Source organism: Ochotona princeps, chromosome 25 (assembly GCF_030435755.1).
Source record: "Ochotona princeps isolate mOchPri1 chromosome 25, mOchPri1.hap1, whole genome shotgun sequence".
NCBI lineage: Eukaryota > Metazoa > Chordata > Mammalia > Lagomorpha > Ochotonidae > Ochotona > Ochotona princeps.
Window position 1 is genome coordinate 17,145,972 of NC_080856.1, and position 15,393 is coordinate 17,161,364.

The 15,393-nt window shown below is 41.7% G+C and overlaps 1 protein-coding gene across 1 annotated transcript; it reads left to right on the forward strand.

The window, feature by feature from the left end:
• Positions 1-217: 217 nt before the first annotated feature.
• On the forward strand, positions 218-1,291 carry CCDC71L (coiled-coil domain containing 71 like). Its single transcript, XM_058654916.1, has one exon. It carries the CDS (start codon positions 507-509, stop codon positions 1,239-1,241), a length of 735 nt encoding a protein of 244 aa, XP_058510899.1. The 5' UTR covers positions 218-506; the 3' UTR covers positions 1,242-1,291.
• The last annotated feature ends 14,102 nt before the right edge of the window (positions 1,292-15,393 follow it).

The window sequence follows — 15,393 nt, forward strand, 5'->3', positions numbered from 1 at the left end:
CCCACTCAACTGTTGACTGGCCTTCCAAGCCTACCACCCCCACCTACCCCCAGCACCATCTTGCTAGATCTGGCCTCTCCTCCCATTAGTCCCCTCCCCTCCTCCTCCTCCTCCTTCTCCTCCGAGTGCACCCAATGGGTGGAGCCCGGGCCGCGAGAGGAGGGGCCTGAGGCGGGTCCATTTAAAGAAAGGCAGAGGGCGAAAGGAGGCAAGAGAGGAGAAGAAAGAGAAACCGCGGGGGCGAGGAGGCGCCCGTCCAATGACAAAGCCCAGGGGTGGGCGCCGGCCGCCATCTTGTACCGGGCGGCAGGGCTAGGACCCCGCGTCCTCCGCCCTCCGAGGGGGAGGGGCGGCGGCGACTACGACGACGGCGAGAAAAGTAGCGAGAGCCGCGCCGGCAGGAGGGCGCCAGCAGCGGCCGCCGCCGCGGAGCCAGACGCGGGCGGGGACGACGACGACGGCGGCGGCGGAAGCCGGCCAACGCGGGCGGCCCCGAACGGCCTCCGATGCGACGCAACGTGAAGAGGCGGCGGCGCCGGCCGCTGGCCGCCCCGAAGGCCCCGGGCGCCCGGTTCGGGGGCCTTAGGGCGGGCGAAGGGATCGCGCTGGAGGCGCGGGAGGAGAAGGTGGTCTACTCTCGGTCTCAACTGTCGCTGGCAGACAGCACCAAGGCGCTGGGCGACGCCTTCAAGCTCTTCATGCCCCGCAGCACGGAGTTCATGAGCTCGGAAGCGGAGCTCTGGAGCTTCCTCTGCAGCCTCAAGCACCAGTTCTCCCCTCACATCCTGCGCAGCAAGGACGTCTACGGCTACTCCTCCTGTCGGGCCTTGGTGCCCGACCCACCCGTGCCACCCTCCGCCCGCGGCCAGCCACGCCGGCCGGCCCCACGCGCGGCGGCCAGGAGGAGGCGCCGCGGAGCCAGGGCCCACGCCGCCGCGGCCGCCGCCGCCGGGAGGAGGAAGCCACCGGCAGCTCAGCCTCTGGCGGCCTCGGCTGAGGAGACCCCGGAGGCGGCCAAGCCCGCGGCGCCCGCGCCCGAGCCCAGCTTCGGGGGCCGCACGCTCGAGGAGATCTGGAGGGCGGCCACCCCAACGCTGACCATCTTCCCCACCATCCGCGTGGGCGGCGACGTGTGGGGCGACCGCAGCCTGGCGGCGGCGCGGCGACGAGCTCGCCAAGTGCTGCAAGTGAACCTGGAACCCGTAGTGAGGCTCCGGCGCTTCCCGGTGCCCCGGGCGTGAGGAGCCGGTCCCGAGGGCGCCGCCTGCCGATCCTCCCCCAACCCATCCCCGAGGACCAACCCCGCCGTCCCCCCTCGACACGCACGGAACGGAGCTTCCGCTCGGAGGAGTGGACAAGTGTCAGTCGAGTGTTTACAGATCCGGCCAGGACCCTGTCCCCTAGTGCACTTTACCGCGCCAAGAAGTTACCGGATGGTGTTCTCCGCCTTGCGCGCCCCTGCCACGCGCCGTCGCCTGGGACTCCGGGCAGGTGTGACCCCCCAACACTGTCTCTGGGCACCGGGTCTGTGGAGAGGGCCAGCAGCTGGACCCGCAGGGGAGGGCCCTTTGCTTCCTAACCCCGTACTGAGACGTCTGCAGGACTACAGGGGTTGATCCATTTTCTCCCTTTTGGACTCTACCTCACTGGTCTGGAAGTCCTCCGAAGTAGTCATTTTCTCTCTCTCTCTCTTTTTTTTTGAAACGAATTTGGTTTCGTGCTTATGTTTAAAAAAAAAAAAAGAAGCTATAGTTCTCTAGTTTATTTACTCCCCCCCCCCTCTTTTGACTGCCATCCCTCTTTCTGGATGAAAGTTGAACGTTTTGTGATGTTGCACCAGTTTGTGCTCAGGGTGTCCTGGTCCTCCTTCTCATTGTTTCCCGCATTTTATTGGCTTCCAAAGCTTTGACCAAGGATTTTTTTTTTTTAAAGGTTCAAGCTTATGACGAGTTGCGCAAGGATTTGTAGAACTTTGAATTTTCTGGGCTCAGTGATCACAAACCAAGCGATGCAAAGTACAACTGTGTAAACATTTACAAAGTGTTTCTTAAAAAGATTTTATATTCAAAGTTAATGTTTATATTTACTGGGCTCCCCAAGAGAATGGTCGAGTACTAAAACTTTTGTTTAGGAAAAGTTGACTTGTTAAATTCTTCTGAACTGAATAAAAAGCTGATTTGAAACCACCACGTGGTTTGTGATAGAGAAAAGCGATGCATAAATGATAAAGCGGTGGTGTTGGTTACAAGAATGGCATCTCATTGGAGGCAATTAGACCGCATGTCCTGGTCCAGCAGATAAACCCAAGATTGTTACTTCTAAGATATTTTTTAAAATGGGAGCTGCCGGGGAGGCGAATGTGTGTAAGCAGCAGCGTGAAGTGACCCAAGGAATACCCACGAGAAGTCTCAGACCTGTTGGTGATCCAGAGGGCGGGCTCGGGGCATTTCTTGGTATCAGCTGATTGAAGTTAACTTTTTGGGCAACATTGATGTTGGTTTCTTTGGTTTTTTTGTTGTCGGATAACAAGAAATGCCCAGACTAACACTGCTTCTATAATCATCATGGCAGTTGGGTTTTTGGTCCTATGAGTTTCCTTTCTCTTCATTCATAATCCTGTTTGCAGTTTTAGGTTTTTGACAGCTGAAGATGGCGGGAATCCAATAGGCGAGCCACACGGAGTGCTGACCCTTCTTCATGCCGTTTGTGATAGCGTTTATACCATATGGCCCAGTGTGGACTTTCTGATTATCCAAGTGCCTTTGGCCGTTGGTGGCAGCAAGACTTAATGGTTCTTAGTGAGTGGTGCCACAGCCAGCTTTTCCTGCAATACCTAAAGGGTCAAGTAGTGTTTCTGTGCCACTATTGTTTCAAATTTAAGTGTTCTGCCATTGAATGATCTACCCCCGGGGTGGAACTTGACATGTGGAATTCTCAGTATGAAGATTTATCTCTGCTTAGCAACGTTTTAGGAGAATAATGAATTGGAATATTGACTCGTGTTATTAGAATTCACATGGCATAGCTTTCTGAAATAATTTCTTTTAGTTTAATAGTCTGTAATAGGAGTGTAGTGACTTCAGTTTTAGTATTATTGATTTTTAATATATAAAAATATATATGAGACTTTATGCCAGTTGCCCAATAAGCCTCATAGTCTTATTCGCTACTCAATGCACACTGTCACATAAGTAAACAAAACGTGAATAATTATTTAGAGGATGGAGAGTGTGACATTTGCGTGATAGGAAGCTTGGATATATTCTTCTGGTATATTAGTTTCTATTGCCAATTGCATTGCAGATTCATAGGATTTTCTTCCCCTAAACTTATTGTTAACTTTTATACAGCTAGCTAGCAGCTGGAACAGAAGAAGTATTTGCACCACTTCGCTATTGTACATAGTTTTATATTAATTAAAAATAAAACCAGTGGCCATATTAGAATTTTTGCAAGTAGTTTCCCAGAGGATTTTGAAATTAGGCTTAGCTGAGCGATGGGCTTGGCTCAGCACACGGCTAAAACGACATGCGGTTTATTTTAACTCAGTCTTGACATATTTTCTTAGGCCTTGTTGCTTCATGCACTTGAACTTTCTCATAAGTGCTTCCTTGGATTGTTTGGGCTATCCTGAATTCAATATGGCTCATCTGGCCTATTAAAAATCTTGGCTATTTCTGGGTTTTGAAGTGAGATAGTAGGAATTGTTGATTTGGCTGAGTTTGTTTTAGCGAGGCCTATGTTAACTTCAAAAATGTGAAGAAACATCTGATACCATTGACTAATATTTTAATAGGAAAATAAAAGTATTTTATGTGAACTTATGAGCAGAATGTGAAAAGAAACTTGGCACCGTGGCCTTTACAGTGAGACATCTGTTTCCTGTCCTCTCAAACTAGTCTGTAACTTAGCTTGGGTATAGTTTGTTTTGTTTTGTTTTTAATTTAAATCCCATGATCTTTTTTTTTTCTTCTTATATCATGGCACAAAGTGGAGGGGAGCTAAGAAGAATTTGCTGTTTTTTGTTTAATTTTTAACTCTTGAGTGCCTACATGTGGTGGCTGGCACCTTACATAAAATTCCTAACATCATTTAAATCCTCCTTGTCAACAATCAACTTGTTTTTGCATTTCTGAAACCAGTAATGGGATTGTTGATGGCAAGCTTCATGTTGATAATGCAAAATATCGCTGTAGTGGTGTTGTATTTATTTTGTCTGAGTTTTGGTACTCCGCTGGACAAGTGTAGCTTAAGCTGATGGTTGACACCTCTATTGATTTACTATGTGAAAATAATAGTACTGTTTTTCAGAAAATACATGAATAAAAAAACTCCAAAAATGTTATCCAAAACCTTTGAGCAATTTTGAAGTCCAAAAGGTTTTTTGTTATTTTATGGATTGTCATAACACTCTCAATTGGTGGTTTTTAATGGACATAAATGCCTAATATTTACTTTCTTGATTAAATTTTTTGATAGACTGTTATGTCTTGAGTGTGTTAGAAAGCAATTGTTTATAATGGAATCAAAGTGTTTCCTTGGACAGTTTGATGCGCGTATGATTAAACTTTGCAATCTGGTTGTGCTTTCCTTTTTAACTTATTAACTGTAAATAAATTTTAGAGAATACACAAGGTCTAGTTTTTCTAATGATGTTGCAAGTTTTTGAAATGGAATTTGATGCTTGCATGTGATTCAGAAAATATCATTTTACAGTTTGATAAATATTGAATTCTTTATGAACTTTGGATTCGTGGAAATCTTGATTTGTGTTTGTCCTATCTTGGGTGTTGGTGGTTGTCTAACGAATCTGTAATTTGTCAGCAGCAAAGACTCTTTTAAGAATGCACCAAAATTCCGAATTCTGAAATCCTGGTCCCAAATTCTGTATTAATGACAAAGATCCAAAACTCCCATTCTTCCATATTGTGACAGAAAAGTGAGAGAGCTCCGTTGGTGACAGCCGTTAAAGGCTATCGAACAGATCTGACTTTTCATGAATCTGAAAGAGCATGAGTATCATGAGGGTGCTTCAAAAAGATCATGGAAGGGCCCGGCGGCATGGCCTAGCAGCTAAAGTCCTCGCCTTGAACGCCCCGGGATCTCATATGGGCGCCGGTTCTAATCCCGGCAGCTCCACTTCCCATCCAGCTCCCTGCTTGTGGCCTGGGAAAGCAGTCGAGGACGGCCCAATGCATTGGGACCCTGCACCCGTGTGGGAGACCTGGAAGAGGTTCCAGGTTCCCGGCTTCGGATCGGCGCACACCGGCTGTTGCGGCTCACTTGGGGAGTGAATCATCGGACGGAAGATCTTCCTCTCTGTCTCTCCTCCTCTCTGTATATCTGACTTTGTAATAAAATAAATAAATCTAAAAAAAAAAAAAGATCATGGAAGATAGAGAAGTTTGTGTTGGTGTAAAATTTGAAAGATGGAGTTGGCAGAATGAGAAAGTAAGAGATCTCTCTTGCATCCTCTGGTTCACTCCTCAAATGGTTCCAACAGCTGACGCTGGTCTGGGCTGAGGACGGTAGCCAGTATCTCCTTGCCAGTCTCTCCCACAGGGAGAGGGGGTCCAAAGAGTTGGGCTATCATCTGCTGTTCTGCAGGCACATTGTTGGCAGGGAGGCAGATCAGAAATGGAGCAGCAGGGACTTGAACTCATACCCCGATGTGGGATGCTGAAGATGCAGTTAACTATTTAACTTGATGTGCCATAGCACTGGACCCTGACCAAAAATAAACAAAACAACAATCTTCACAATTTACATGGCGATCTTTTTCTAATTTTTTTTAATACTCCTGCTAGTAAACCGTAGCAAGGACTGGAGTTGTTGCCCTGCTGTGACTGAATGTGACTATCTGTAGCTGGAGGCAGCATAAGTTAGTAGTTGTGGAGTCAGAGTGCTGGGATATAAATCAAGCATGGCTTCATGACTTGCTAGGGTTGGGACTCTAGGTAAATTACTTAAATGTGCGCGCCTTTGCCTCCTCCACTGTCACTAATTATAAAATATAATTAGTGAAAAAGCCATTGGGCTGCTCTGTAAGGTTTGAAAGCATGTTACTGCTAAATACCTAGTGTTTAATAAGTGCTATTAGAGGTGTGTATACTGAGAATAAGTGTATGGTAAACCAAGGGTGGTCCCTTAGGAGTTCGATTCTACTTCCAAGCATCCCAAGAAGACAAATATGGTCTAAAAAAGCTGCAAGAAAAATTAAGATAGTTTGTAGGTGAGTTAAACTGAAGACATAAATTATATCCATTAGCTTGCTGATAAACCCAAAAGCAATAGGTTGAAAAAAAAAAGGGGTGTCTCTTCAAGACATAAAATGTGCCATCTGTGAAAGCAAGACATGGGAACCCACACTGTGCAGTGGGTCAACCTGTTGCTTATAATGCTGACATTCTGCATGAAGGATGATAGCAGCCTTGGCTACTCTACTTCCAATCCAGCTCCCTGCTAGTGCTCCTGGGAAGGCAGCAGAAGGTAGCCCAAGTATTTGGGTTCCTGTCACCCACGTGGCTTCTGCCTCCCCAGGTGCAGCTGGGGTTGTTGTGGCCATTTGGAGAGTGAATCAGTGGGTGGTTTTCTCTCTCTCACCCTATTTTCAAATAAGTAAATTTTAGGAGAAATTAAAGTTACAGAGAAAACTTTGGTTTTTTGATTATATTTTCCCTTTGAATAAGTTGAGCAAAGATTGTTTAAGCAGCATGTTATTTTGCCTGAATAGAACCAAGGTGTAATTTGCTTATATGAAGTTTGTGCTTTACGTATTTAAAGCAAAATTAGTATAATAGCTGTTTGAAACATCAGAAAATGATTACCAAAAGTGAAGATAACAGTATATTGAATCATCGACACATTCTGTTTTAGATGTTGGATATCAAACACTTGACTAATTCTTCTTAAAAGAAAGACTAACAAAGCATATTCTAAGTGGTGAGCAAGCAAAACTTGCAGAATCCAAAACTGACACAGTTTCTTGGCAAAGAATTGTGTGGAAACCATGTAGGAACAAGAATCTCAAAACTGAGTTCAGTTGCAGATTTAACAAAAGCAGTGACCCCAGTGTCAATGCTATCTGTATTAGTAAATGTCATTTTAGATAATTTATGATAACAGTAAACATTTAGAGCCCAATTTGAAGGTTATGGTTATAATAACATGACACCTTGATTAGCCCAGCAAATTTGAATACATATTCAAATTGGACTAAAAACTGGGAATATTTAGTTTCTGGGAATATTCATAAGAAAGTTAAATTGAGATTTATCCAAATCATTAAATTAATCCTATAAAACACATACATCTTTCTCTCGGTTAAATTGCTTCTTAAAATTTGTCGTGTTCATTACAGAGGTGAGGGGATGATGACTGTAGACCCATGTGAGCCACCGGTAGGGTTGGAAAGGCTCAGGAAGGGAAGGAGAAAGGGAGACTTAAAATATTTGAGAGGTAGTTATGAAGAAATTGCTCATCTGCTGGTTCATTTCCCAAATGGTTGCAGTGGCCAGTGCTAGGGCAGGCCAAAGTCAGGAGCCCTGAATTCAATCCTGGTATCGCACTTGTATGTGGGGATCCAACTGCCTTGGCTATCTTTTTGCTGCTTTCCCAGGTTCATTGGCAGGAAACGGGATTGGAAGTGGAGCAGCTGAGACTTGAACTGACATCCATGAGATGCCAACGTTGTAGGTGGCAGCTTAACCTAAAGTGCTACAATGAGGGCTATTAAAATTTTTAAAGTACATATTTTTAAAATATTTAAAGAGTTTAGAAAAAATATTATTTAGGCTTCTAGGTCTCACAATTGAAAAATGAATTATTGAAGCAAACCTATGAATGGGTCTTCCAAGAATTGATAAAGATGTGTATTATGAAAAATCTGTGCATGGGCTTGAAGTTATTTTGTAACAAAATTTTTAAAAAAGTAACTTTGCTTTGCTTTTAATCCAATTTTCCACGAATTTCTTGAAGTTGGCTCATATGTACAGAAATGCAAGCAAGTATAATTTGAATTTTCATAAATTCAGCAGACTCACGGATCTGTCACTCAAAAAAAAAAACAAACAAAAAACCATTACCAGTACCCCAGAGTTCCCTTAAACTGTTCTAGTTACTATCTGCTCATCATCCTTTCCCCCAAAACCTACTCTTGTGATCTCTTATAGAATAGATAACTGTTGACTATCTTCAGACTTTGTATGCATGGAATTACATGTCACATGCATAGCTTCTTTTATTGGAAGTTGCATTTCAAGAGATTCATCCATATTACTTCATACTTCATGTAATTATAGCTCATTCTCAGTGACATATAAAATCCCATTGATATTCAACTCCTGATGGGCATATTCTAATTTGGAGAAATTCTAAACAAGGCTTTCACGAACATTCTAGGACATGTGTCTTGGTGCACACATGCAGTTTCCCCCCACAGTATCTAGAAATGAATGTCTTGTCCTAGGGAACTCAACAAATGATTAGCTTTAGTGCATGATTCCATATGGTTTTCAAAAAGGTTATACCAGTTTCAATGAACTCTGAACAAACGTGCTTAAGAGGTTTGCTTTGTGAGATGCTATTTTTTCTTTACTCTCCCAGCTAAAGAAGTGCTGTTCCTTCTGCTTTTTTTTTTTTTACTTTCTGCTTTCAGTGTGAAATTAAAAGATGTTTCTTCCCTACATTATCTTTTTACCATTTTAAGGCTAAGCTTTCAAAACAAATATGTGGTACTTCCTCCTCTCCATCCTCTGTACACAACCAGTTCTGTAACTAGGAATAATGTTGACTATTATTAAGCCAAGCCTATAGCATTTTAACTGTCACAAAAACCAAGCCTTTGAGAGGGGACTTTGAGTTATTTCTTTGCTTTTTTTATGGTGAAGGTTAATTTATGTTTTCCATGATACAGATTTACATGCATTGGAGATCATCCCTCACTCTTTCCCTCACTCTTTCTCTATATTCTCCTCCTATTATTTGTACCAAAGTAATTGCAATGACATGGTAATTCATTTCATGCTTACAGGCTTACATTTCTGATATAAAAAAGTACCATGACATGACAAGTGTAGGAAAAGGAAGACAATAATTTAATGTAAAAATATAATTTAAAATAGTAATGGTCACAACTAGAGACCGTTATTCTCAGTGAAATAACCAATACCCAAAGGACAATTATCGTATGTTCTCTCTGATATATGGCAGACTTCATGCAAAATACATGATTAATAGATATATAGGTAGACACACATATGCATATATGTATCCTAGATGACCTGTATGATGGAGAATTGCATACCAGGAAGTGAAGATACATCACGATATGCATTTCTACTCCAGAATAAAAAGAAGATTCCCAATGGAATTGTTAAATATAAATTGACAATAGGATTCTGGACTACTATTATTATCTGTAGCTACAATGTCATGATATACTTAAGTATCAGAATGATCGACTGGTGACTGTTGCTGAACGACTGCACTACAGTAATAATGTGGGAAAAACAGGAGGAGAGGGCTGAGGCAGGGGGAAGGCAAAATCCCTGTGCCCCTGGAAACATATCATGAAAAAAATACTCTCCCCCCGAATGGGAATCCTGCTATTATTTTGGGGTAAAGACACATGCTGTGTACATCTGTTATTTTCCAGTATGCTTATGTCTCTTGTGGAGTTTATGATTTGTGTGTATGTGTGTGGGTGTGCTGTGGATAAGTTGTCTTATAGATACCATATAATATTTCTCTTCTGGGGAGTAGCTTATTTCACTAAGCATAATGGTTTTAGCTGGGTTGATTCTGTTGCAAACGGTAAACATTTTATTATTTTTAATGGCTGAGTAGTATTCCATGGAGTAAATGTAGCACATTTTCTTTATCCATTCATCTGTTGATGGGCATCTAGGTTGTTTCCATGTTGTGTTTCTTTTCTAGAACTTGGGCAGGATGACATTGAAATAATCCAAAACATAGATGAGCCTGTTTGGTACTTTTTTTATATCAGAAATGTAAGCCTGTTTTTTTTTTAATTTTAGCTCCCATATATAAAGGAACATGCTGCATTTGCTCTTTTGTGTCTAGCTAATATCACTCAGCATGATGTCTTCCAGTTCTAAGCATTTTGCTAAAAACAGCAGGATTTCATTCTTTTTCATAGCAGAATAATATTCCAGTATGTATAAATGTCACATTGCGTTTATCCATTCATCTGATGATAGGTATCTTGATTGATCCCATGTTTTGCCTATTGTGAGCAATCCTGTTGTAAGCATCATGGAGCAAGTAACTCTTTGATAAGGGGTCTCTAAGGTGTCATCAAACGACTGCCCTCCATCCCTGGGTGCTGATGTAGTTTGACAGCAAGAAGTGGTCCCTTTCTTCTTTCCTCCCTGCAGATAAAAAGAAAAAGAGAAAAAGGAAAAAGATGAAACATCGATCCCACCTACCTTTCTTCATGCCTCGACCCTCCCTACTCCCCCTCTCTCAAGTATGTAAACAATATTAAAAATAAAAAAAATGGCACAGATCCCATGCATGAGGGGAGCATACTCGGGACCCAAAGTCCCCATCTCTAATAAGATCACTTTGAGAATTCATTTGCAACATTGAATTTGGGGGCATGAGTTGCAAACATTTAGATCCATAGCACCTATAGCAAATGCAAGATTTTCATTTTTGGAGGATATTTGATGCATGGAATGATTATATGTTTCCTTTGGAGCCTGTTCTTTCCCTGATGCTCCCTGAAGTTCATGGCTTTGATATTTCTTTCCTCTCTTTGTAGGGGGGCATGGAAATGTACCAGCAGTTCATAGTCTTTGGACATGTTTATGGCTTCTAATGATTATGAACATCTGTGTACAGGGCATGCTGCTTTCGTTCTTCTTGGGTAAAACACCTTAACATAGAGGTTGTTAAATTTCCTGGTGAATGTTTAAGACACAACGAAATACTATTTCAAAGTGTCTATTCCATTTTGCATTGCTACCCTCAACAGAGGAGAATTCTAATTGGTTTGCATTCTCTTCTTCACTGGTTGTGCTGTCTTTAAATTAAAGCCATTTGGTATCTCCTACCACTCATGATTAACACTAAGTACTTTTCTTAGATGCTTATTAGTTACCTCTAGTGAAATATCTATTCACATCTTTTCAAGTTGAGATTGGAATTTCTTAAAGTATCCCTTACATTTTTTTTCTTTGCTTCCCAATTGGCCTGCAGTACCCTGCCCCTCCTTCGGTAGAAACTGAGAGCCTGCAACTAAGGAAACATTTGCTAACACTGAAGTCACAATCACTTTATATATTTCTATATCAATGTTTTATACTTTATATTTTTTATTTTATACTTTATATTTAAAGTATATATTTATACTTTATATTTTATATTTTTGGGCTTAGATCTGCAATGCATGCTGAGGTAGTTTTGTGTGTGATCTGATATAATGTTGAGGTTTTTTTGATCTTCCTGCTCTTTGTGAATACTCAGTTTTTCCTCCGCCATTTTAAAAAACATCATATATAGAAAGAAGGTCAAGGAGAGAAGGAGACATTTGAACGATTTCTATTCTTATTCTATTTTGAACGACATTTTCTTTTACCTATTGCATTTTCTATATCTACATAATAATGAAAATTAAAACTTGAGAAAATTTGGTTTGTTTTATTGACTTGAGAGCCAAATAGAACTGCTGTCTGCAGGTTCACTACCTAAACTGGGTCAGGCCAAAGCTGGAAGTTGGGAAATCGGTCCAGGTTTCCCATGTGGGTTTGGAAGGAACCCAAGTGTTTGAGCCATCCCCGTGGACTCTCAGAATGCACGCTCGTAGGAAGTTATAGCCAGGAGCTAAGGACCGAACCCAGGCACTCTGACGGGGACACAAGCATCTTACTTGGAGTCTCAGCTGCTGGGTCAAATGTCTGTTGGCTTCAGGAAAATTTTGAGTGAACAGGCAGAGCATGGGGAGAATGAGAATGAGGATAAATGCAGCAGGAGTTGTGACTGAGAGAAATTGATCTCTCTGAAAGAGAACTCAGCAGGTCACCTTAATACCTTAATGAGAGGATGACTGGCTCCGACAGCCTTTGCCCATTTCTAGCCCTTTTTTTTTTGTAAGATCTATTTATTTTTATTGGAAATGCAGATTTACGGAGAGGAGAGACAGAGATCTTCCATCTACATGAATGCAGGGACCCAAGGACTTCGGCCATCCTCTGCTACTTTCTAAATTGTAAGCAGAGAGCTGGATCAGAAGTTTAGCAGCTGGGACATGATCCAGCACCCATATGGGATGCTGGCGCTTGCAGGTGGAGGATGTAGCCTGTTGAGCTATGTGCCAACCATATTTGCCCATTTCTGAACTCTGTCGCAGTGTCTGGAAGACTGAATGTGCTGTGATTCTTCCATTCCTGTGTGATCTGGTCTAGGAGTTGAGAAGTTTGCATTTTTCCACATTCATCCTTACAATAAACCATTATTCCCTAAGACAGCTCACATGGGTCCCTGTTTTCTTGAGAACTAGAGGAAACTTACCAGCAAACCCACACAGAGACAACACAGGCAGCTCTCTTCATGTGGTGAGGATGAATGACTCAAGGAAAACAAGTGCTTGCTTCTAAAACTTCTGCACAGTTTGGCCTGCTTGTATGAAGTTCGAGCTATGACTCATCACATTGTATTTCTCTCCATTGCAAGTCAGAGGATAACGAGAATCCATTAATTCAATTATTGATTTTCCAGTTTTTATTCTGAGATGGATTTAACTCAGAATCAGAATTCTGAAAATAAGTAAAATCTCTAGATCAAGGTGAGGAGAAAAGGCAGACAGTGGGAAATCTCTGAACATGAATACAGGTCTGCACTATGAAACAGGCATGGCAAAGATGGCTGAAATTGGATTTATGCAAAATAAGACATGGCATTGCTTAAGGTCATGGGCTGAGGAGTGAAGATGTCTGGACTTAGGGGCAAGCACTGTTAGGCCATCTCCTGCAATGCCAGCATCTCACGTGAGTACTTGCATGCAAGACCCAGCTGCTCCACTTCAATACAAAGCTCTGCTTGTGTGCCTGGTAAGGCAGCAGAGAATGGTTCAAAGTCCTTAGGCTCCTGTCATCCATGTTGGAGACTCAGATGAAGCTCTTGGTTTCTGGCTTCAACCTGGTTCAACCCTGACTATTGTAGCCATTTGTGGAGTGAACCAGCAGATAGAAGATCATTCAATCTCTCCTTCTCTAACTCTGCCCCTTTTACATAAAACAGACAAAGATTTCAAGGTCACCTCCATGACTTTATAAGCTATTTGACCTTGGCAAAGCCTACTTAAAACTTTCATTCCTTCTGCTGAAGCAGGGAGAATTCTGAGTCTTCTTTGAGATCGTGTGCCTGGCATGGAGTGAGTCCTCAGTAATGGTTAGCTTTCTTCCTCCCTGATGTTTCCCAGAACTAGTGTTACAGCCCACGGACCTTGTGTGCAAGCTTGTTTCCAGGCTAATTGTTCACTTTGCGATGAAGGTCTCCTGTCTCATTGAATCTCCAAGACACCCCATCTGTTCAGCATTCTATGTGCCTCCCTATGTGATTTCCTTCCTACTGTTTAAGACCATTAATTAGTTTGGGGTGATAGAATGTTCAGTACCACCTGAGCATCTGCTATTAGCAAGAAATATGCTCCTCTGAGTAGCCAGGGCACACTAATTACTACCTGAAGTCTCCTGAGACTTTATCTGCTGAGTTATACCAGTACATATTCCACATTTTTTCCTTTGGTTTGAAACCACCTTACAATCCAGGAGCACCTGCAATAACATTGGGATAGAATTCATTTCTTTAATTTTTCTGCTTTTAACACAAGTGCATTTTTAAAAAATCCTACTGGGAAGTTCTATTTCTACTATTTTCTGGCTCAAGTTTCCCAAATAGCCAACGAATGTTTTAATTGATGCCATCTCCAGGATATTTCTGCCCTTTGCCAGGCATCAATATTGTTGTGTAAGCAACTGTAAATTTTTTCACTGGACTTTTTCTTTTTGTCCATGAGACAAAGAGGACAGGCCAAAGAAGCTATAGTGTTTGTAAGAGGACAATTGATCAGATATAATTTATATGAGAACAGTTGAGTGGATGTCATTTGCATGAGAAAACTGATTGGATATCATTTGAATGGGAACAATTGATTGGATGTACAAAGAGAGATCTTTTCAGACAAGATTGTGAAAACAATCGATAGGTGTGGTAGACAGGCATATGGGCACTATGTAAACTCCTCAAAACCTCCTCCCTTATCCTTTGTGACTCTCAGTTTATAAAAATCTGGTGCCATAAATAAACTTTGGCTATTGACCATTAGTCAGTAGTCCACATGTGTTATTATCAGCTCTGTGCACCAAATCCATTACTGCAGGACAGCAAACAAATGTTGAGGCAACTAGCAATTTATTTCAATGAAGATTCAATGAAGGTGTTATTTTATGCATGCAAATTTTCACTACTTTAAACATCCCAGAATAGATTATTGAATTACATGATAAAGGCATGTTTAACTGTGTAAGAAAATGATGGTGAAATGTTTTCACCATCTTGCAGTCCTGCCATCAATGTAGGAGATTCACAACTACTCTGAATCTTTGCCAGGACTTGGTATTGTCTTTAAAAGCATATACTTGGGGCTCAGCAGTGTGGCCTAGTGGCTAAGGTCCTCGCCTTGATCCCATATGGCCGCTGGTTCTAATCCCGGCAGCTCCACTTCCTCTCTATCTCTCCTCCTCTCAGTATATCTGACTTTGTAATAAAAATAAAATAAAATTTTAAAAAAAGCATATACTATATAACATATGTATATATTTATATATGAAATATTGTATATACTCTATATGTATAAGTTATATACATACACATGTAAAATACAACCATTTTATTAAGTGTAGAAGGATCCCCGGTTGGGATTTTACTTTAAATGCCTATCTAAATGCTAATGATACTGAGCTACTTTTAAAGCATATTTGCTAATATGTGATATGCAAATATTTTCTCCTAATCTGTAACTGTAAAGTCTTTTTCTTCTCTTAAAAGTATCATTTACATGGTGAAAGTTGTATTTTTCTTAAAGTCCAACTTATCATTTTTTTCTCTTGGGAGTAGAGCCTATTCATAAAGCTTATGACTTGAGACATAAAATCTGTGTATTTTGTCGCATACATTTGCTAATATACTAACAAGACAACGTTTTCAGGCTTTCTTCTTGCAGTTGTACAAGATACATATGATGGACCTCCAGGAGATGTGCTTTTACTGGATACAATGTGAATGGCAACCCATAGAGATATGGAATGTGCAACTAGGACAACATCCGTTTCCTTTCCCGTGTCTTCTTTCCTGGACTGATTGCTGTGG